This window comes from Oncorhynchus mykiss, chromosome 9 (assembly GCF_057628025.1).
Source record: "Oncorhynchus mykiss isolate SJ-2025 chromosome 9, ASM5762802v1, whole genome shotgun sequence".
In the NCBI taxonomy this organism is placed as follows: Eukaryota; Metazoa; Chordata; class Actinopteri; order Salmoniformes; family Salmonidae; genus Oncorhynchus; species Oncorhynchus mykiss.
Genome location: NC_143030.1, coordinates 5,946,638 through 5,967,662, shown reverse-complemented (window position 1 = coordinate 5,967,662; position 21,025 = coordinate 5,946,638). Strand labels below are relative to the sequence as shown.

General features: G+C 50.3%; 1 protein-coding gene across 1 annotated transcript in view; it reads right to left on the bottom strand.

Moving 5' to 3' along the window:
- Positions 1 to 3,690: 3,690 nt before the first annotated feature.
- Positions 3,691 to 21,025, bottom strand: part of ttc29 (tetratricopeptide repeat domain 29) — a 46,612-nt gene continuing 29,277 nt past the window's right edge. Inside the window, 2 exon segments of the mRNA XM_090183344.1 lie at positions 3,691 to 3,812; positions 4,114 to 4,258. Of these exon segments, the coding sequence (XP_090039470.1) occupies positions 3,799 to 3,812; positions 4,114 to 4,258 (159 nt within the window). The 3' untranslated portion in view covers positions 3,691 to 3,798.

Below are 21,025 nucleotides of genomic sequence, written 5' to 3'. Positions count from 1 at the left end.
TAATGTGTATAATGCGTTATTTAGGTATATTCAATCCTTACTATGTGGTGTTTATTTCTATCGTTGTATGCTTAGCCTGTCCCTGGTCGAGACAAAGGGGGTTATCAGTATGTGACGCCCGCCACGTGTCTGTTTCTCCCGTATTTTATTTGAATTTGTTCAGCGATTCGTTTAGGTATTTTCTATAAATGATTCTGCGATTTCCTTTTGGAACAATATATCAGTGAATATATGCGGTTCTATAACAATTTTCAGAGTAATTCTAGCTCTTTAGGAAATATAGATAGAATTTCTAGACAACTAAGAGTTGTTCAGTGAATTATTTAAATACTTTCTGTAAACAATTCAGTAAGTTCCTTTATGAACTTATATCAGTAAATTCCAGCGATTCTATAGCAATTGTCAGAATAATTTTAAACTTTAGGCAATATCAACAGGAATGAAAAAAACGAAAATCAGTATTCCAGCCCGGCTGATGTCAATCAAAATTGCACGGCCATTCGATACTAAGGTGGCTTTGTGTGCCTAATAGCCCAGTTACGTATCCCAACCTACTCCGCGACAAACGTTTCTGTCAATTTAATTTCCCCCATCTCCAAATCATGGAATGTCAACTCTGGTTCATATTATGTTTATTGTTTGATGTGCAATAGCCACATCATTCCCGATCTCTGTCTTGTGGAAGGCCAAACTTACATATCCTATATCTATTCGACTACACCTCTAACATAACCAATTAAACAGTTTACAACTCATTCAATAGGATCTTTTACATGCAGATTCAGTCGATCTATTAATTAACTAAATCTCTAAACACAACCAATTAAACAGTTTAGAACTTATTCAATAGGAACTTTTACGTGCATACTACACTTCTAAACAAAACCAATTAAACAGTAAGCACTTATTTAATAGGATATTTTACATGCATACTACACTTCTAATAATAGGCCAATTGATAAAAAATAAAAATACAAATAAAAAATAAAAACGAGCAAAACAAGATCTCCCCGATCAATGTCTTAGGTTCTTATGTAAAAAATTGGGCACCGATTCATACTCACGCCCAGTACTTTCTGATCAAAATTTGGTTTAGGCTATAATACAATATGCAGATTTCGATATAACGGGCTCTGCTCACCTTTATATAGAGCGCTCCGATCAGATTTCCTGAGGCAAGATGAATGGCTGGGGAAGTCACTCTTCCGTCTGATTTTTTAGCCGTGATCAGTCTCGTCCTCTCACACTAACTTATAATAGATCGAATTCAAGAACAACCAAACTCTGCTACCAATTTTGTTAGTGTTCAAATACTGGAGAGTTGAGACCAAATCACGGACGCTGGACAGAGTGGATTTCAGTTGTAACAAAAGACAGTTTTAATGAGTCAGAGATATCTTGTCCCGCAGTTTTACGTGCACGGACCTAGTTCACATAACTCGGCAAGGAGCCAGGTGAAAAAGAGGCCTATACAATGGTTACATACATTTTTATACATAGAATAAAGTAGGTGGAGTCTTGTCGTTTCGGTCTTCTTGACTGGTCGGAGGGTTGGAGGCGGGCCTTGCTCTAGCCAGAGCGGGCCCCATTGGTGCACAGCAAAAGTGCTTTGCTCTTGGGACCGGCCAGTTAGAGGGAGATGAGATGTGTGTTTATATAAGGAAGAGGGGGTCAGTCTTATGGCTGGGTGTATGTGTTCTTACGACGGAATGTCTTTGTTTATATGAGCTATGTGTATGAATATTTATATAACACATCCAAGATGTCCACCCGTAGTTTTAAAAGTAATCTACTCACTCTCTACCACCACCCCTGATTGGAGTAAACTAATGGACAACAACACTTAGGCTTCCACTTCCAGCTTCTACTATATACATTTTACAGACACAATCTATTTTACAATAGGTATATTTAGTTTGTTTTTGGTCCCACCCAGCTCTACTCAACCCCCTCCCATCTATCTCTGAACACCATCCAGTCCCATCCTTCAGCTCCCCTCAACCCCTCCCATCTATCTCTGAACACCATCCAGTCCCAGCTCTCCTCAACCCCTCCCATCTATCTCTGACCACCACCCAGTCCCATCCTTCAGCTCCCCTCAACCCCTCCCATCTATCTCTGAACACCATCCAGTCCTTCAGCTCCCCTCAACCCCTCACATCTATCTCTGACCACCACCCAGTCCCATCCTTCAGCTCCCCTCAACCCCTCCCATCTATCTCTGAACACCATCCAGTCCAATCCTTCAGCTCCCCTCAACCCCTCCCATCTATCTCTGACCACCACCCAGTCCCATCCTTCAGCTCCCCTCAACCCCTCCCATCTATCTCTGAACACCATCCAGTCCAATCCTTCAGCTCCCCTCAACCCCTCCCATCTATCTCTGACCACCACCCAGTCCCATCCTTCAGCTCCCCTCAACCCCTCCCATCTATCTCTGAACACCATCCAGTCCAATCCTTCAGCTCCCCTCAACCCCTCCCATCTCAGTCAGTTAAAAACAAATCCTTATTTTCAATGACGGCCTAGGAACAGTGGGTTAACTGCCTTGTTCAGGGACAGATTTTTTACCTTGTCCCACTCGGGGATTTGATCTTGTAACCTTCCGGTTACTAGTCCAACGCTCTAACCACTAGGGTTCCTACCGCCCCTACGCTCTAACCACTAGGCTACCTGCCGCCACTACACTCTAACCACTAGGCTTCCTACCGCCCCTACGCTCTAACCACTAGGATACCCTGCCGCCCCTACACTCTAACCACTAGGCTACCTGCCGCCCCTACACTCTAACCACTAGGCTACCTGCCGCCCCTACACTCTAACCACTAGGCTACCATACCGCCCCTACACTCTAACCACTAGGATACCCTGTCGCCCCTACACTCTAACCACTAGGCTACCTACCGCCCCTACACTCTAACCACTAGGCTACCTACCGCCCCTACACTCTAACCACTAGGCTACCTGCCGCCCCTACACTCTAACCACTAGGTTACCCTGTCGCCCCTACACTCTAACCACTAGGCTACCTGCCGTCCCTACACTCTAACCACTAGGCTACCTGCCGCCCAGACACTCTAACCACTAGGCCACCCTGCCGCCCCTACACTCTAACCACTAGGCCACCCTGCCGTCCCTACACTCTAACCACTAGGCTACCTGCCGCCCCTACACTCTAACCACTAGGCTACCTGCCGTCCCTACACTCTAACCACTAGGCTACTATACCGCCTCTACACTCTAACCACTAGGCTACCTGCCGTCCCTACACTCTAACCACTAGGCTACCTGCCGCCCCTACACTCTAACCACTAGGCTACCTGCCGTCCCTACACTCTAACCACTAGGCTACTATACCGCCTCTACACTCTAACCACTAGGCTACCTGCCGCCCCTACACTCTAACCACTACACTCTAACCACTAGGCTACCTGCCACCTCTACACTCTAACCACTACACTCTAACCACTACACTCTAACCACTACCCTCTAACCACTACACTCTAACCACTACACTCTAACCACTAGGCTACCTGCCGCCCCATCTCCGAACACCATCCAGTTTTGATTTCTAATTTCCATATTTTTTCCCCCAACTGTGCTGTGAATGTTTCACAAAAGTTCTGAACCTTTCTATTCTCATAGTTTCTACAGATTGTAAAATGAAAGATAAAACACCTTCGCTATGAAGAGAGTTAGATTTGTTTTATTATTATTATCAACGCGGTGATAAGAGCATGCACTTCATCTTCTCCTCTGGTCCTCCTCTGGTCCTCCTCTTCCTCCTCCTCCTCCTCCTCATATCTTTCCCTCTGTTTGAAACAACAGGGTCACGTTCAGTTGGGAGCAAAACAGTAGAAAACGTTTTGAAATGTAGAACATGCTACTAGCCTATATAAACTATCTCCAGTGACAACAGGGATTAAAACGTTCTATTCTGAAGACCTCCACTATATGCCGTTTCCTTAAATGGCACCGACACAGATGATACATGCAAAGCAAGTGACGTCCCCGATTGAAACGCTAGCATCGCTAACTAAGCTAGCCGTTTCACATCCGTTACACTATTTCAAGAAGCAGACAATACCCCCCCCCCCCCGTAACCAGACTCACCTGCTGATCCTGTTGTATCAGTAAATACGTTCTGCCTGCTCTCCTTCCAGCCGGTCAGGAGTAGCAGGTCACTGTGTGACGCCGTCTCAATGGAACGACTGTACTTCCTGATCATACTGTAGGCACGGGCACTACCCACAAACACCTGACAATCACAACGGGAAAAAAATAAAAAAAAGTTGTTTTTATTTTTATAAATTCCTTTTATTTTACGTCAGCAGTTTTCACAAACTGTTTTTACAGATACCCAGCCCCCCCCCCCCCCCCCAAAAAAAAAACACCCCAAGAGAGACAGCAATGCAGAGGTTGGCAGAAGGACAGCGGCTAGGAACAACTCCCTAGAAGGCAGGAACCTAGGAAGAAACCTAGAGGAGGAACCTAGAGGAGGAACCTAGAGGAGGAACCAGGCCCAGACGGGATCGCCTTTACATGCCAAGTACATTTCCATGTAACCATGGTGACGACATTACATAGAATATACAAGACAGAAGAATCTATCAGCCCTGGTCACACAGGCTGTGTCCTCTATGTATCCCTTATCAGCCCTGGTCACATAGGGTGTGTCCCCTATCAGCCCTGGTCACACAGGCTGTGGCCCCTATCAGCCCTGGTCACACAGGCTGTGTCCCCTATCAGCCCTGGTCACATAGGCTGTGGCCCCTATCAGCCCTGGTCACACAGACTGTGTCCCCTATCAGCCCTGGTCACATAGGCTGTGGCCCCTATCAGCCCTGGTCACACAGCCTGTGTCCCCTATCAGCCCTGGTCACACAGGTTGTGGCCCCTATCAGCCCTGGTCACATAGGCTGTGTCCCCTATCAGCCCTGGTCACATAGGCTGTGGCCCCTATCAGCCCTGGTCACACAGCCTGTGTCCCCTATCAGCCCTGGTCACACAGGCTGTGGCCCCTATCAGCCCTGGTCACACAGACTGTGTCCCCTATCAGCCCTGGTCACATAGGCTGTGTCCCCTATGTGTCCCCTATCAGCCTGGTCACATAGGCTGTGGCCCCTATCAGCCCTGGTCACATAGGCTGTGGCCCCTATGTGTCCCCGATCAGACCTGGTCACACAGGCTGTGTCCCCTATCAGCCCTGATCACATAGGCTGTGGCCCCTATCAGCCCTGGTCACATAGGCTGTGTCCCCTATGTGTCCCCTATCAGCCTGGTCACATAGGATGTGTCCCCTATCAGCCCTGGTCACACAGGCTGTGGCCCCTATCAGCCCTGGTCACACAGACTGTGTCCCCTATCAGCCCTGGTCACATAGGCTGTGTCCCCTATGTGTCCCCTATCAGCCTGGTCACATAGGCTGTGTCCCCTATCAGCCCTGGTCACATAGGCTGTGGCCGCTATCAGCCCTGGTCACATAGGCTGTGGCCCCTATGTGTCCCCGATCAGACCTGGTCACACAGGCTGTGTCCCCTATCAGCCCTGGTCACATAGGCGGTGGCCCCTATCAGCCCTGGTCACACAGCCTGTGTCCCCTATCAGCCCTGGTCACACAGGCTGTGGCCCCTATCAGCCCTGGTCACATAGGCTGTGTCCCCTATCAGCCCTGGTCACATAGGCTGTGGCCCCTATCAGCCCTGGTCACACAGCCTGTGTCCCCTATCAGCCCTGGTCACACAGGCTGTGGCCCCTATCAGCCCTGGTCACACAGACTGTGTCCCCTATCAGCCCTGGTCACATAGGCTGTGGCCCCTATCAGCCCTGGTCACATAGGCTGTGGCCCCTATGTGTCCCCGATTAGACCTGGTCACACAGGCTGTGTCCCCTATCAGCCCTGGTCACATAGGCTGTGGCCCCTATCAGCCCTGGTCACACAGCCTGTGTCCCCTATCAGCCCTGGTCACACAGGCTGTGGCCCCTATCAGCCCTGGTCACATAGGCTGTGTCCCCTATCAGCCCTGGTCACATAGGCTGTGGCCCCTATCAGCCATGGTCACACAGCCTGTGTCCCCTATCAGCCCTGGTCACACAGGCTGTGGCCCCTATCAGCCCTGGTCACACAGACTGTGTCCCCTATCAGCCCTGGTCACATAGGCTGTGTCCCCTATGTGTCCCCTATCAGCATGGTCACACAGGCTGTGTCCCCTATCAGCCCTGGTCACATAGGCTGTGGCCCCTATCAGCCCTGGTCACACAGCCTGTGTCCCCTATCAGCCCTGGTCACACAGGCTGTGGCCCCTATCAGCCCTGGTCACATAGGCTGTGTCCCCTATCAACCCTGGTCACATAGGCTGTGGCCCCTATCAGCCCTGGTCACACAGCCTGTGTCCCCTATCAGCCCTGGTCACACAGGCTGTGGCCCCTATCAGCCCTGGTCACACAGACTGTGTCCCCTATCAGCAGTGGTCACATAGGCTGTGTCCCCTATGTGTCCCCTATCAGCCAGGTCACATAGGCTGTGTCCCCTATCAGCCCTGGTCACATAGGCTGTGGCCCCTATCAGCCCTGGTCACATAGGCTGTGGCCCCTATGTGTCCCCGATCAGACCTGGTCACACAGGCTGTGTCCCCTATCAGCCCTGGTCACATAGGCTGTGGCCCCTATCAGCCCTGGTCACACAGCCTGTGTCCCCTATCAGCCCTGGTCACACAGGCTGTGGCCCCTATCAGCCCTGGTCACATAGGCTGTGGCCCCTATCAGCCCTGGTCACACAGCCTGTGTCCCCTATCAGCCCTGGTCACATAGGCTGTGTCCTCTATGTATCCCCTATCAGCCCTGGTCACATAGGGTGTGTCCCCTATCAGCCCTGGTAACACAGGCTGTGGCCCCTATCAGCCCTGGTCACACAGACTGTGTCCCCTATCAGCCCTGGTAACACAGGCTGTGGCCCCTATCAGCCCTGGTCACACAGACTGTGTCCCCTATCAGCCCTGGTCACATAGGCTGTGTCCCCTATGTGTCCCCTATCAGCCTGGTCACATAGGCTGTGGCCCCTATCAGCCCTGGTCACATAGGCTGTGGCCCCTATGTGTCCCCGATCAGACCTGGTCACACAGGCTGTGTCCCCTATCAGCCCTGGTCACATAGGCTGTGTCCCCTATGTGTCCCCTATCAGCCTGGTCACATAGGCTGTGTCCCCTATCAGCCCTGGTCACACAGGCTGTGGCCCCTATCAGCCCTGGTCACACAGACTGTGTCCCCTATCAGCCCTGGTCACATAGGCTGTGTCCCCTATGTGTCCCCTATCAGCCTGGTCACATAGCCTGTGTCCCCTATCAGCCCTGGTCACATAGGCTGTGGCCCCTATCAGCCCTGGTCACATAGGCTGTGGCCCCTATGTGTCCCCGATCAGACCTGGTCACACAGGCTGTGTCCCCTATCAGCCCTGGTCACATAGGCTGTGGCCCCTATCAGCCCTGGTCACACAGCCTGTATCCCCTATCAGCCCTGGTCACACAGGCTGTGTCCCCTATCAGCCCTGGTCACATAGGCTGTGTCCCCTATCAGCCCTGGTCACATAGGCTGTGGCCCCTATCAGCCCTGGTCACACAGCCTGTGTCCCCTATCAGCCCTGGTCACACAGGCTGTGGCCCCTATCAGCCCTGGTCACACAGACTGTGTCCCCTATCAGCCCTGGTCACATAGGCTGTGTCCCCTATGTGTCCCCTATCAGCCTGGTCACATAGGCTGTGTCCCCTATCAGCCCTGGTCACATAGCCTGTGTCCCCGATCAGACCTGGTCACACAGGCTGTGTCCCCTATCAGCCCTGGTCACACAGACTGTGTCCCCTATCAGCCCTGGTCACATAGGCTGTGTCCCCTATGTGTCCCCTATCAGCCTGGTCACATAGGCTGTGTCCCCTATCAGCCCTGGTCACATAGGCTGTGGCCCCTATCAGCCCTGGTCACATAGGCTGTGGCCCCTATGTGTCCCCGATCAGACCTGGTCACACAGGCTGTGTCCCCTATCAGCCCTGGTCACATAGGCTGTGGCCCCTATCAGCCCTGGTCACACAGCCTGTGTCCCCTATCAGCCCTGGTCACACAGGCTGTGTCCCCTATCAGCCCTGGTCACACAGCCTGTGTCCCCTATCAGCCCTGGTCACACAGGCTGTGGCCCCTATCAGCCCTGGTCACATAGGCTGTGGCCCCTATCAGCCCTGGTCACACAGCCTGTGTCCCCTATCAGCCCTGGTCACATAGGCTGTGTCCTCTATGTATCCCCTATCAGCCCTGGTCACATAGGGTGTGTCCCCTATCAGCCCTGGTAACACAGGCTGTGGCCCCTATCAGCCCTGGTCACACAGACTGTGTCCCCTATCAGCCCTGGTAACACAGGCTGTGGCCCCTATCAGCCCTGGTCACACAGACTGTGTCCCCTATCAGCCCTGGTCACATAGGCTGTGTCCCCTATGTGTCCCCTATCAGCCTGGTCACATAGGCTGTGGCCCCTATCAGCCCTGGTCACATAGGCTGTGGCCCCTATGTGTCCCCGATCAGACAGACTGTGTCCCCTATCAGCCCTGGTAACACAGGCTGTGGCCCCTATCAGCCCTGGTCACACAGACTGTGTCCCCTATCAGCCCTGGTCACATAGGCTGTGTCCCCTATGTGTCCCCTATCAGCCTGGTCACATAGGCTGTGGCCCCTATCAGCCCTGGTCACATAGGCTGTGTCCCCTATGTGTCCCCTATCAGCCTGGTCACATAGGCTGTGTCCCCTATCAGCCCTGGTCACACAGGCTGTGGCCCCTATCAGCCCTGGTCACACAGACTGTGTCCCCTATCAGCCCTGGTCACATAGGCTGTGTCCCCTATGTGTCCCCTATCAGCCTGGTCACATAGGCTGTGTCCCCTATCAGCCCTGGTCACATAGGCTGTGGCCCCTATCAGCCCTGGTCACATAGGCTGTGGCCCCTATGTGTCCCCGATCAGACCTGGTCACACAGGCTGTGTCCCCTATCAGCCCTGGTCACATAGGCTGTGGCCCCTATCAGCCCTGGTCACACAGCCTGTGTCCCCTATCAGCCCTGGTCACACAGGCTGTGTCCCCTATCAGCCCTGGTCACATAGGCTGTGTCCCCTATCAGCCCTGGTCACATAGGCTGTGGCCCCTATCAGCCCTGGTCACACAGCCTGTGTCCCCTATCAGCCCTGGTCACACAGGCTGTGGCCCCTATCAGCCCTGGTCACACAGACTGTGTCCCCTATCAGCCCTGGTCACATAGGCTGTGTCCCCTATGTGTCCCCTATCAGCCTGGTCACATAGGCTGTGTCCCCTATCAGCCCTGGTCACATAGGCTGTGGCCCCTATCAGCCCTGGTCACATAGGCTGTGGCCCCTATGTGTCCCCGATCAGACCTGGTCACACAGGCTGTGTCCCCTATCAGCCCTGGTCACATAGGCTGTGGCCCCTATCAGCCCTGGTCACACAGCCTGTGTCCCCTATCAGCCCTGGTCACACAGGCTGTGTCCCCTATCAGCCCTGGTCACATAGGCTGTGTCCCCTATCAGCCCTGGTCACATAGGCTGTGGCCCCTATCAGCCCTGGTCACACAGCCTGTGTCCCCTATCAGCCCTGGTCACACAGGCTGTGGCCCCTATCAGCCCTGGTCACACAGACTGTGTCCCCTATCAGCCCTGGTCACATAGGCTGTGTCCCCTATGTGTCCCCTATCAGCCTGGTCACATAGGCTGTGTCCCCTATCAGCCCTGGTCACATAGGCTGTGTCCCCGATCAGACCTGGTCACACAGGCTGTGTCCCCTATCAGCCCTGGTCACACAGACTGTGTCCCCTATCAGCCCTGGTCACATAGGCTGTGTCCCCTATGTGTCCCCTATCAGCCTGGTCACATAGGCTGTGTCCCCTATCAGCCCTGGTCACATAGGCTGTGGCCCCTATCAGCCCTGGTCACATAGGCTGTGGCCCCTATGTGTCCCCGATCAGACCTGGTCACACAGGCTGTGTCCCCTATCAGCCCTGGTCACATAGGCTGTGGCCCCTATCAGCCCTGGTCACACAGCCTGTGTCCCCTATCAGCCCTGGTCACACAGGCTGTGTCCCCTATCAGCCCTGGTCACATAGGCTGTGTCCCCTATCAGCCCTGGTCACATAGGCTGTGGCCCCTATCAGCCCTGGTCACACAGCCTGTGTCCCCTATCAGCCCTGGTCACACAGGCTGTGGCCCCTATCAGCCCTGGTCACACAGACTGTGTCCCCTATCAGCCCTGGTCACATAGGCTGTGTCCCCTATGTGTCCCCTATCAGCCTGGTCACATAGGCTGTGTCCCCTATCAGCCCTGGTCACATAGGCTGTGTCCCCGATCAGACCTGGTCACACAGGCTGTGTCCCCTATCAGCCCTGGTCACATAGGCTGTGGCCCCTATCAGCCCTGGTCACACAGCCTGTGTCCCCTATCAGCCCTGGTCACACAGGCTGTGGCCCCTATCAGCCCTGGTCACATAGGCTGTGTCCCCTATCAGCCCTGGTCACATAGGCTGTGGCCCCTATCAGCCCTGGTCACACAGCCTGTGTCCCCTATCAGCCCTGGTCACATAGGCTGTGTCCCCTATGTGTCCCCTATCAGCCTGGTCACATAGGCTGTGTCCCCTATCAGCCCTGGTCACATAGGCTGTGGCCCCTATCAGCCCTGGTCACATAGGCTGTGGCCCCTATGTGTCCCCGATCAGACCTGGTCACACAGGCTGTGTCCCCTATCAGCCCTGGTCAAACAGCCTGTGTCCCCTATCAGCCCTGGTCACACAGGCTGTGGCCCCTATCAGCCCTGGTCACATAGGCTGTGTCCCCTATCAGCCCTGGTCACATAGGCTGTGGCCCCTATCAGCCCTGGTCACACAGCCTGTGTCCCCTATCAGCCCTGGTCACACAGGCTGTGGCCCCTATCAGCCCTGGTCACACAGACTGTGTCCCCTATCAGCCCTGGTCACATAGGCTGTGTCCCCTATGTGTCCCCTATCAGCCTGGTCACACAGGCTGTGTCCCCTATCAGCCCTGGTCACATAGGCTGTGGCCCCTATCAGCCCTGGTCACACAGCCTGTGTCCCCTATCAGCCCTGGTCACACAGGCTGTGGCCCCTATCAGCCCTGGTCACATAGGCTGTGTCCCCTATCAGCCCTGGTCACATAGGCTGTGACCCCTATCAGCCCTGGTCACACAGCCTGTGTCCCCTATCAGCCCTGGTCACACAGGCTGTGGCCCCTATCAGCCCTGGTCACACAGACTGTGTCCCCTATCAGCCCTGGTCACATAGGCTGTGTCCCCTATGTGTCCCCTATCAGCCTGGTCACATAGGCTGTGTCCCCTATCAGCCCTGGTCACATAGGCTGTGGCCCCTATCAGCCCTGGTCACATAGGCTGTGGCCCCTATGTGTCCCCGATCAGACCTGGTCACACAGGCTGTGTCCCCTATCAGCCCTGGTCACATAGGCTGTGGCCCCTATCAGCCCTGGTCACACAGCCTGTGTCCCCTATCAGCCCTGGTCACACAGGCTGTTGCCCCTATCAGCCCTGGTCACATAGGCTGTGTCCCCTATCAGCCCTGGTCACATAGGCTGTGGCCCCTATCAGCCCTGGTCACACAGCCTGTGTCCCCTATCAGCCCTGGTCACACAGGCTGTGGCCCCTATCAGCCCTGGTCACACAGACTGTGTCCCCTATCAGCCCTGGTCACATAGGCTGTGTCCCCTATGTGTCCCCTATCAGCCTGGTCACATAGGCTGTGTCCCCTATCAGCCCTGGTCACATAGGCTGTGGCCCCTATCAGCCCTGGTCACATAGGCTGTGGCCCCTATGTGTCCCCGATCAGACCTGGTCACACAGGCTGTGTCCCCTATCAGCCCTGGTCACATAGGCTGTGGCCCCTATCAGCCCTGGTCACACAGCCTGTGTCCCCTATCAGCCCTGGTCACACAGGCTGTGGCCCCTATCAGCCCTGGTCACATAGGCTGTGTCCCCTATCAGCCCTGGTCACACAGGCTGTGGCCCCTATCAGCCCTGGTCACACAGCCTGTGTCCCCTATCAGCCCTGGTCACACAGCCTGTGTCCCCTATCAGCCCTGGTCACACAGCCTGTGTCCCCTATCAGCCCTGGTCACATAGCCTGTGTCCCCTATCAGCCCTGGTCACATAGGCTGTGTCCCCTATCAGCCCTGGTCACACAGACTGTGTCCCCTATCAGCCCTGGTCACATAGGCTGTGTCCCCTATCAGCCCTGGTCACACAGCCTGTGTCCCCGATCAGCCCTGGTCACACAGGCTGTGTCCCCTATCATCCCTGGTCACACAGGCTTTGTCCCCTATCAGCCCTGGTCACACAGGCTGTTTCCACTATATAAGAAGGATCATGGGTCTATCTATAAACTAGTGTGCCATTTGGGATTCATCCAAAATGTATATGGGTCTATCTATAAACTAGGGTGCCAGTGTGGGACCCATCCATAATGTATATGGGTCTATCTATAAACTAGGGTGCCAGTGTGGGACCCATTCATAATGTATATGAGTCTATCTATAAACTAGGGTGCCAGTGTGGGTGTCCTACGCTGGACAACTTGTTACAGCTGTTGATAAGTCCCCTTCAGAATGTATTCATACCCATTGACTTCTTCCACATTTTGTTGTGTTACAGCCTGAATTCAAAATGGATTAAATTGTTTCGCTCACACCCATCCACACATAACACTCCATAATGACATCACAACACTCCACAATGACATCACAACACTCCACAATGACATCACAACACTCCATAATGACATCACAACACTCCACAATGACATCAAAACACTCCACAATGACATCACAACACTCCATAATGACATCACAACACTCCACAATGACATCAAAACACTCCACAATGACATCACAACACTCCATAATGACAAAGTGAAAACATGGTTTTAGAAAAGGTTTGCTAATTCATTGAAAATTAAATAAAGAAATCGAATTTACAGAAGTATTCACACCCCTGAGTGAAATAAGCAATAAGGCACAAGCGGGTGTGGTATAAGGCTAAGGGCTGTTCTTAGGCACGATGCAAGGCGGAGTGCCTGGGCACAGCCCTTAGCCGTGGTGTATTGGCCATATACCATAAACCCCCGAGGTGCCTTATTGCTATAATAAACTGGTTACCAACATAATTAGAGCAGTAAAACTAAATGTTTTGTCATACGGTCTGATATACCACGGCTGTCAGCCAATCAGCATTCAGGGCTTGACCCACACAGTTTATAATACATGTTAGAATCACCTGTTATCTTATATGACCTGAAGAAGGGTCTCTTGTCTGTAAGGTTGCTCTGTTTCTAAACTCTGCAAAAAAAAGAAACGGCCCTTTTTCAGGACCCTGTTTTTCAAAGATAATTCGTAAAAATCCAAATAACTTCACAGATCTAAAGGGTTTAAACACCGTTTCCCATGCTTGTTCAATGAGCCATAAACAATTAATGAACATGCACCTGTGGAACGGTCATTAAGACACTAACAGCTTACAGACATTAGGCAATCAAGGTCACAGTTATGAACTGTTCTGCCTTATTATTATTTGACCTTGCTGGTCATTTATGAACATTTGAACATCTTGGCCATGTTCTGTTATAATCTCCACCCGGCACAGCCAGAAGAGGACTGGCCACCCCACATAGCCTGGTTCCTCTCTAGGTTTATAATCTCCACCCGGCACAGCCAGAAGAGGACAGGCCACCCCACATAGCCTGGTTCCTCTCTAGGTTTCTTCCTAGGTTCTGGCCTTTCTAGGGAGTTTTTCCTAGCCACCGTGCTACTACACTTGCATTGCTTGCTGTTTGGGGTTTTAGGCTGGGTTTCTGTACAGCACTTTGAGATATCAGCTGATGTACGAAGGGCTATATAAATAAATTTGATTTGATTTGAACGTTTAGGACACTAAAGAGGCCTTTCTCCTGACTCAGGGTCTTCTGCCCAGGGTCCCTGCTCATCTGCGTGAACGTACCTTAGGCATGCTGCAAGGAGGCATGAGGACTGCAGATGTGGCCAGGGAAATAAATGGCAATGTCTGTACTGTGAGATGCCTAAGACAGCACTACAGGGAGACAGGACGGACAGCTGATCGTACGCGCAGTGGCAGACCACGTGTAACAACACCTGCACAGGATTGATACATCGGAACATCACACCTGCGGGACAGGTACAGGATGGCAACAACAACTGCCCGAGTTACACCAGGAATGCACAATCCCTCCATCAGTGCTAAGACTGTCTGCAATTGGCTGAGAGAGGCTGGACTGAGGGCTTGTAGGCCTGTTGTAAGTCAGGTCCTCACTAGACATCACTGGCAACAACGTCACCTATGGGCACAAACCCACCGTCGCTGGACCAGACAGGACTGGCAAAAAGTGCTGTTTACTGACGAGTAGCGGTTTAGTCTCAGCAGGGGTGATGGTCGGATTCACGTTTATCATCGAAGGAATGAGTTACATGTCTGTGGAACTTGTTCAGTTTATGTCTCAGTTGTTGAATCTTGTTATGTTCATACAAATATTTACACATTTTAAGTTTGCTGAAAATAAACGCAGTTGACAGTGGAGAAGGACGTTTTCTTTTTTTTTACTGAGTTTAGTTGTAATATAATCAGCCTGTTATATAACTGTTTCTAAACTGTCCTGTTCTAACTTTCTGTGAAACGATCTGTAATGGTTCCTGTTGTCCCAGGACGTGTGGGGGAGTGGACATGTCCCTGGTATGATTAGTCTTTCTCTAGGCCAACTGTGGTGATAAGCAGAAGCACCCGACTCAATCCAAGGGCATGTGAAACACCCCCATCCTGGGTCTGTATAAATGTCTGTGAGAACAAAGAGAGACTCTAGTTTCCCCTTGCGTACATGCTCGTCATAAAGCTTTTGAATATTGAGATCGGATTGCCTTCTGAGTCATTTTTCCCACCACAATTTTTGGTGCCGTGACCCCGGATCGCTACAGCAGGACCCGAACCCATATCGCCCGCTGGGAAACAAGACAAGTCCTGCGCCAAAACTAAGAGGTAAGGGACCTTTCTCACAATCCATATATGAGTTGTCTATTTCTCTAGTGGGTGGTGGGGTGACAGCTGTGAGGCTTTCTGGGTAAGTCTTAGAGCTGTGTACAATATTTGCACATTATTCTTTTTTTTAATTCTTTAAGTTCTGTCATGTTGGTAGTTAAGTTTTGCCATAGATTTTAAAGTGGATTTAAGTCAAAACTGTAACTAGGCCACTCAGGAACATTCAATGTCATCTTGGTAAGCAACTCCAGGATATATTTGGCCTTGCGTTTTAGGTTATTGTCCTGCTGAAAGGTGAATTTGTCCCCCATTGTCTGTCTGAAAGCAGACTGAGTCAGGTTTTCCTCTAGGATTTTGCCTGTGCTTATAGCTGTATCCCATTTATTTTTATCCATGTTATGGGTATTGTCGATGACAAGCATACCCATAACATGATGCAGCCACCACCATGCGTGAAAATATGAGATGTGTTACTCAGTGATGTGTTGTGTTGGATTTGTGCCAAACATAAAGCTTTGTATTCAGGACATAAAGTTCATTTCTGTGCCACATTTTTTACTTTAGTGCCTTATAGCAAACAAGATGCACAATTCTGTACAGGCTTCATTGTTTTCACTCTGTCATTTAGGTTCGTATTGTGGAGTAACTACAATGTTGTTGATCCATCCTCGGTTTTCTACCTATCACAGCCATTAAACTCTGTAACTGTTTTAAAGTCACAATTGGCATCACAGTGCAATCCCTGAGTGGTTTCCTTCCTCTCCAGCAACTAAGGAGGAAGCCTGTATCTTTGTAGTGACTGGGTGTATTGATACACCATCCAAAGTATAATTAATAACTTCACCGTGCTCAAAGGGATATTCAATGTCTGCTTTTTATTTTTTTACCCATCTACCAATAGGGGCCCTTCTTTGTGAGGCATTGGAAAACCTCCCTGGTCTTTGTGGTTGAATCTGTGTTTGAAATTCCCTGCTCTACTGAGGGACCTTTACAGATAATTGTATGTGTGGGGGTACAGAGATGAGGATGTCATTAATAACATCATGTTAAACACTATTATTAAACACAGAGTGAGTCCATGCAACTTATTATGTGACTTGTTAAGCACATTTTTACTCCTGAACTTATTTAGACTTCTTACCATAACAAAGGACTTGAATACTTATTGACTCAAGACATTTCAGCTATACATTTTTCATTAATTCGTAAAGATTTCTATAAACATAATAGCACTTTGATATTATGGGGTATTGTGGTTAGGACAGTGATACAAAATCTCAATTGAATCCATTTTAAATTCCGTCTGTAACAGAACAGCATGGAAGAAGGCAAGGGGTGTGAATATACACACTGAAGGCTCTGTGCTCAGTAACATTCACCACATGATTTGAAACCTACAGTCTCATGGTTGGTTTCACGACATGATTTAAAACCTACAGTCTCGTGGTTGGTTTCACCACATGATTTGAAACCTACAGTCTCGTGGTTGGTTTCACCACATGATTTGAAACCTACAGTCTCGTGGTTGGTTTCACCACATGATTTAAAACCTACAGTCTCATGGTTGGTTTCACGACATGATTTGAAACCTACAGTCTCGTGGTTGGTTTCACAACATGATTTAAAACCTACAGTCTCGTGGTTGGTTTCACCACATGATTTAAAACCTACAGTCTCGTGGTTGGTTTCACCACATGATTTAAAACCTACAGTCTCATGGTTGGTTTCACCACATGATTTGAAACCTACAGTCTCGTGGTTGGTTTCACAACATGATTTAAAACCTACAGTCTCGTGGTTGGTTTCACCACATGATTTAAAACCTACAGTCTCGTGGTTGGTTTCACCACATGATTTAAAACCTACAGTCTCATGGTTGGTTTCACCACATGATTTAAAACCTACAGTCTCATGGTTGGTTTCACCACATGATTTAAAACCTACAGTCTCATGGTTGGTTTCACCACATGATTTAAAACCTACAGTCTCATGGTTGGTTTCACCACATGATTTAAAACCTACAGTCTCATGGTTGGTTTCACGACATGATTTAAAACCTACAGTCTCATGGTTGGTTTCACGACATGATTTAAAACCTACAGTCTCATGGTTGGTTTCACGACATGATTTAAAACCTACTTCCACCAACCTCATGGTTGGTGTCTTGACAGATTTTGTCCAAAATCGGGTTAGTTGGTAGGATAATGAGGTGGTGGTTAATGAGTGTAGGGTTAGTTGGTAGGGTAATGAGGTGGTGGGTTAGTTGGTAGGATAATGAGGTGGTGGTTAATGAGTGTAGGGTTAGTTGGTAGGATAATGAGGTGGTGGGTTAGTTGGTAGGATAATGAGGTGGTGGGTTAGTTGGTAGGGTAATGAGGCGGTGGGTTAGTTGGTAGGGTAATGAGGTGGTGGGTTAGTTGGTAGGGTAATGAGTGTAGGGTTAGTTGGTAGGGTAATGAGGTGGTGGGTTAGTTGGTAGGGTAATGAGATGGTGGGTTAGTTGGTAGGGTAATGAGGTGGTGAGTTTTAATGAGTGTAGGGTTAGTTGTAAGGGTAATGAGTGTAATTAGTTGGTAGGGTAATGAGGTGGTGGGTTAGTTGGTAGGGTAATGAGGTGGTGGGTTAGTTGGTAGGGTAATGAGGTGGTGGGTTAGTTGGTAGGGTAATGACGTGGTGGGTTAGTTGGTAGGGTAATGAGTGTAGGGTTAGTTGGTAGGGTAATGAGTGTAAGGTTAGTTGGTAGGGTAATGAGGTGGTGGGTTAGTTGGCAGGGTAATGAGGTGGTGGGTTAGTTGGTAGGGTAATGACGTGGTGGGTTAGTTGGTAGGGTAATGACGTGGTGGGTTAGTTGGTAGGGTAATGATGTGGTGGGTTAGTTGGTAGGGTAATGAGGTGGTGGGTTAGTTGGTAGGGTAATGAGGTGGTGGGTTAGTTGGTAGGGTAATGACGTGGTGGGTTAGTTGGAAGGGTAATGACGTGGTGGGTTAGTTGGTAGGGTAATGACGTGGTGGGTTAGTTGGTAGGGTAATGAGGTGGTGGGTTAGTTGGTAGGATAATGAGTGTAGGGTTAGTTGGAAGGGTAATGAGTGTAGGGTTAGTTGGTAGGGTAATGAGGTGGTGGGTTAGTTGGTAGGGTAATGAGATGGTGGGTTAGTTGGTAGGGTAATGAGGTGGTGAGTTTTAATGAGTGTAGGGTTAGTTGGAAGGGTAATGAGTGTAATTAGTTGGTAGGGTAATGAGGTGGTGGGTTAGTTGGTAGGGTAATGAGGTGGTGGGTTAGTTGGTAGGGTAATGACGTGGTGGGTTAGTTGGTAGGGTAATGAGTGTAGGGTTAGTTGGTAGGGTAATGAGGGTAAGGTTAGTTGGTAGGGTAATGAGGTGGTGGGTTAGTTGGCAGGGTAATGAGGTGGTGGGTTAGTTGGTAGGGTAATGACGTGGTGGGTTAGTGGGTAGGGTAATGAGGTGGGTAGTTTTAATGAGTGTAGGGTAGTTGGAAGGGTAATGAGTGTAATTAGTTGGTAGGGTAATGAGGTGGTGGGTTAGTTGGTAGGGTAATGAGGTGGTGGGTTAGTTGGTAGGGTAATGAGCGTGGTGGGTTAGTTGGTAGGGTAATGACGTGGTGGGTTAGTTGGTAGGGTAATGATGTGGTGGTTAGTTGGTAGGGTAATGAGGTGGTGGGTTAGTTGGTAGGGTAATGAGGTGGTGGGTTAGTTGGTAGGGTAATGACGTGGTGGGTAGTTGGAAGGGTAATGACGTGGTGGGTTAGTTGGTAGGGTAATGAGTGGTGGGTTAGTTGGTAGGGTAATGAGGTGGTGGGTTAGTTGGTAGGATAATGAGTGTAGGGTTAGTTGGAAGGGTAATGAGTGTAGGGTTAGTTGGTAGGGTAATGAGGTGGTGGGTTAGTTGGTAGGGTCATGACGTGGTGGGTTAGTTGGAAGGGTAATGAGTGTAGGGTTAGTTGGTAGGGTAATGACGTGGTGGATTAGTTGGTAGGGTAATGACGTGGTGGGTTAGTTGGAAGGGTAATGAGTGTAGGGTTAGTCTGAAGGGTAATGAGTGTAGGGTTAGTTGGTAGGGTAATGACGTGGTGGGTTAGTTGGTAGGGTAATGAGGTGGTGGTTAGTTGGTAGGGTAATGAGTGTAGGGTTAGTTGGTGGGAAATGAGGTGGTGGGTTAGTTGGTAGGGTTAATGAAGTGGGGGGTTAGTTGGTAGGGTAATGAGGTGGTGGGTTAGTTGGTAGGGTAAATGAGGTGGTGGGTTAGTTGGTAGGGTAATGACGTGGTGGGTAGTTGGTAGGGTAATGACGTGGTGGGGTTAGTTGGTAGGGTAATGAGGTGGTGGGTTAGTTGGTAGGGCAATGACGTGGTGGTTAGTTGGTAGGGTAATGACGTGGTGGGTTAGTTGGAAGGGTAATGACGTGGTGGGTAGTTGGTAGGGTAATGACGTGGAGGGTTAGTTGGAAGGGTAATGACGTGGTGGGTTAGTTGGTAGGGTAATGAGGTGGTGGGTTAGTTGGTAGGGTACTAGGTGGTGGTAGTTGGTAGAGTAATGATGTAGGTTAGTTGGAAGGCTATGAGTGTAGGGTTAGTTGGTAGGGTAATGAAGTGGGGGGTTAGTTGGTAGGGTAATGACTGGGGTAGTTGGAAGCGTAATGACGTGGTGGGTAAGTTGGTAGGGTAATGACGTGGTGGGTTAGTTGGTAGGGTAATGAGGTGGGGGGTTTTAATGAGTGTAGGGTTAGTTGGTAGGGTAATGAGGTGGTGGGTTAGTTGGTAGGGTAATGAGGTGGTGGGTTAGTTGGTAGGGTAATGAGGTGGAGGTTAGTTGGTAGGGTAATGACGTGGTGGGTTAGTTGGTAGGGTAATGAGGTGGTGGGTTAGTTGGTAGGGTAATGAGGTGGTGAGTTTTAATGATGTAGGGTTAGTTGGAAGGGTAATGAGGTGGTGGGTTAGTTGGTAGGGTAATGACGTGGTGGGTTAGTTGGTAGGGTAATGAGGTGGTGGGTTAGTTGGAAGGGTAATGAGGTGGTGGGTTAGTTGGTAGGGTAATGAGGTGGTGGGTTAGTTGGTAGGGTAATGAGGTGGTGGGTTAGTTGGTAGGGTAATGAGGTGGTGGGTTAGTTGGTAGGGTAATGACGTGGTGGGTTAGTTGGTAGGGTAATGAGGTGGTGGGTTAGTTGGTAGGGTAATGAGGTGGTGAGTTTTAATGAGTGTAGGGTTAGTTGGAAGGGTAATGAGGTGGTGGGTTAGTTGGTAGGGTAATGAGGTGGTGAGTTTTAATGAGTGTAGTTGTTAGTTGGAAGGGTAATGAGTGTAGGGTTAGTTGGTAGGGTAATGACGTGGTGGGTTAGTTGGTAGGGTAATGAGGTGGTGGTTAGTAGGTAGGGTAATGAGTGTAGGGTTAGTTGGTAGGGAAATGAGGTGGTGGGTTAGTTGGTAGGGTAATGAAGTGGGGGGTTAGTTGGTAGGGTCATGAGGTGGTGGGTTAGTTGGTAGGGTAATGAGGTGGTGGGTTAGTTGGTAGGGTAATGACGTGGTGGTTAAGTTGGTAGTTAATGACGTGGTGGGTTAGTTGGTAGGGTATGAGGTGGTGGGTTAGTTGGTAGGGCAATGACGTGGTGGGTTAGTTGGTAGGGTAATGACGTGGTGGGTTAGTTGGAAGGGTAATGACGTGGTGGGTTAGTTGGTAGGGTAATGACGTGGTGGGTTAGTTGGAAGGGTAATGACGTGGTGGGTTAGTTGGTAGGGTAATGAGGTGGTGGGTAGTTGGTAGGGTAATGAGGTGGTGGGTTAGTTGGTAGGGTAATGAGTGTAGGGTCTAGTTGGAAGGGTAATGAGTGTAGGGTTAGTTGGTAGGGTAATGAAGTGGGGGGTTAGTTGGTAGGGTAATGACGTGGTGGGTTAGTTGGAAGCGTAATGACGT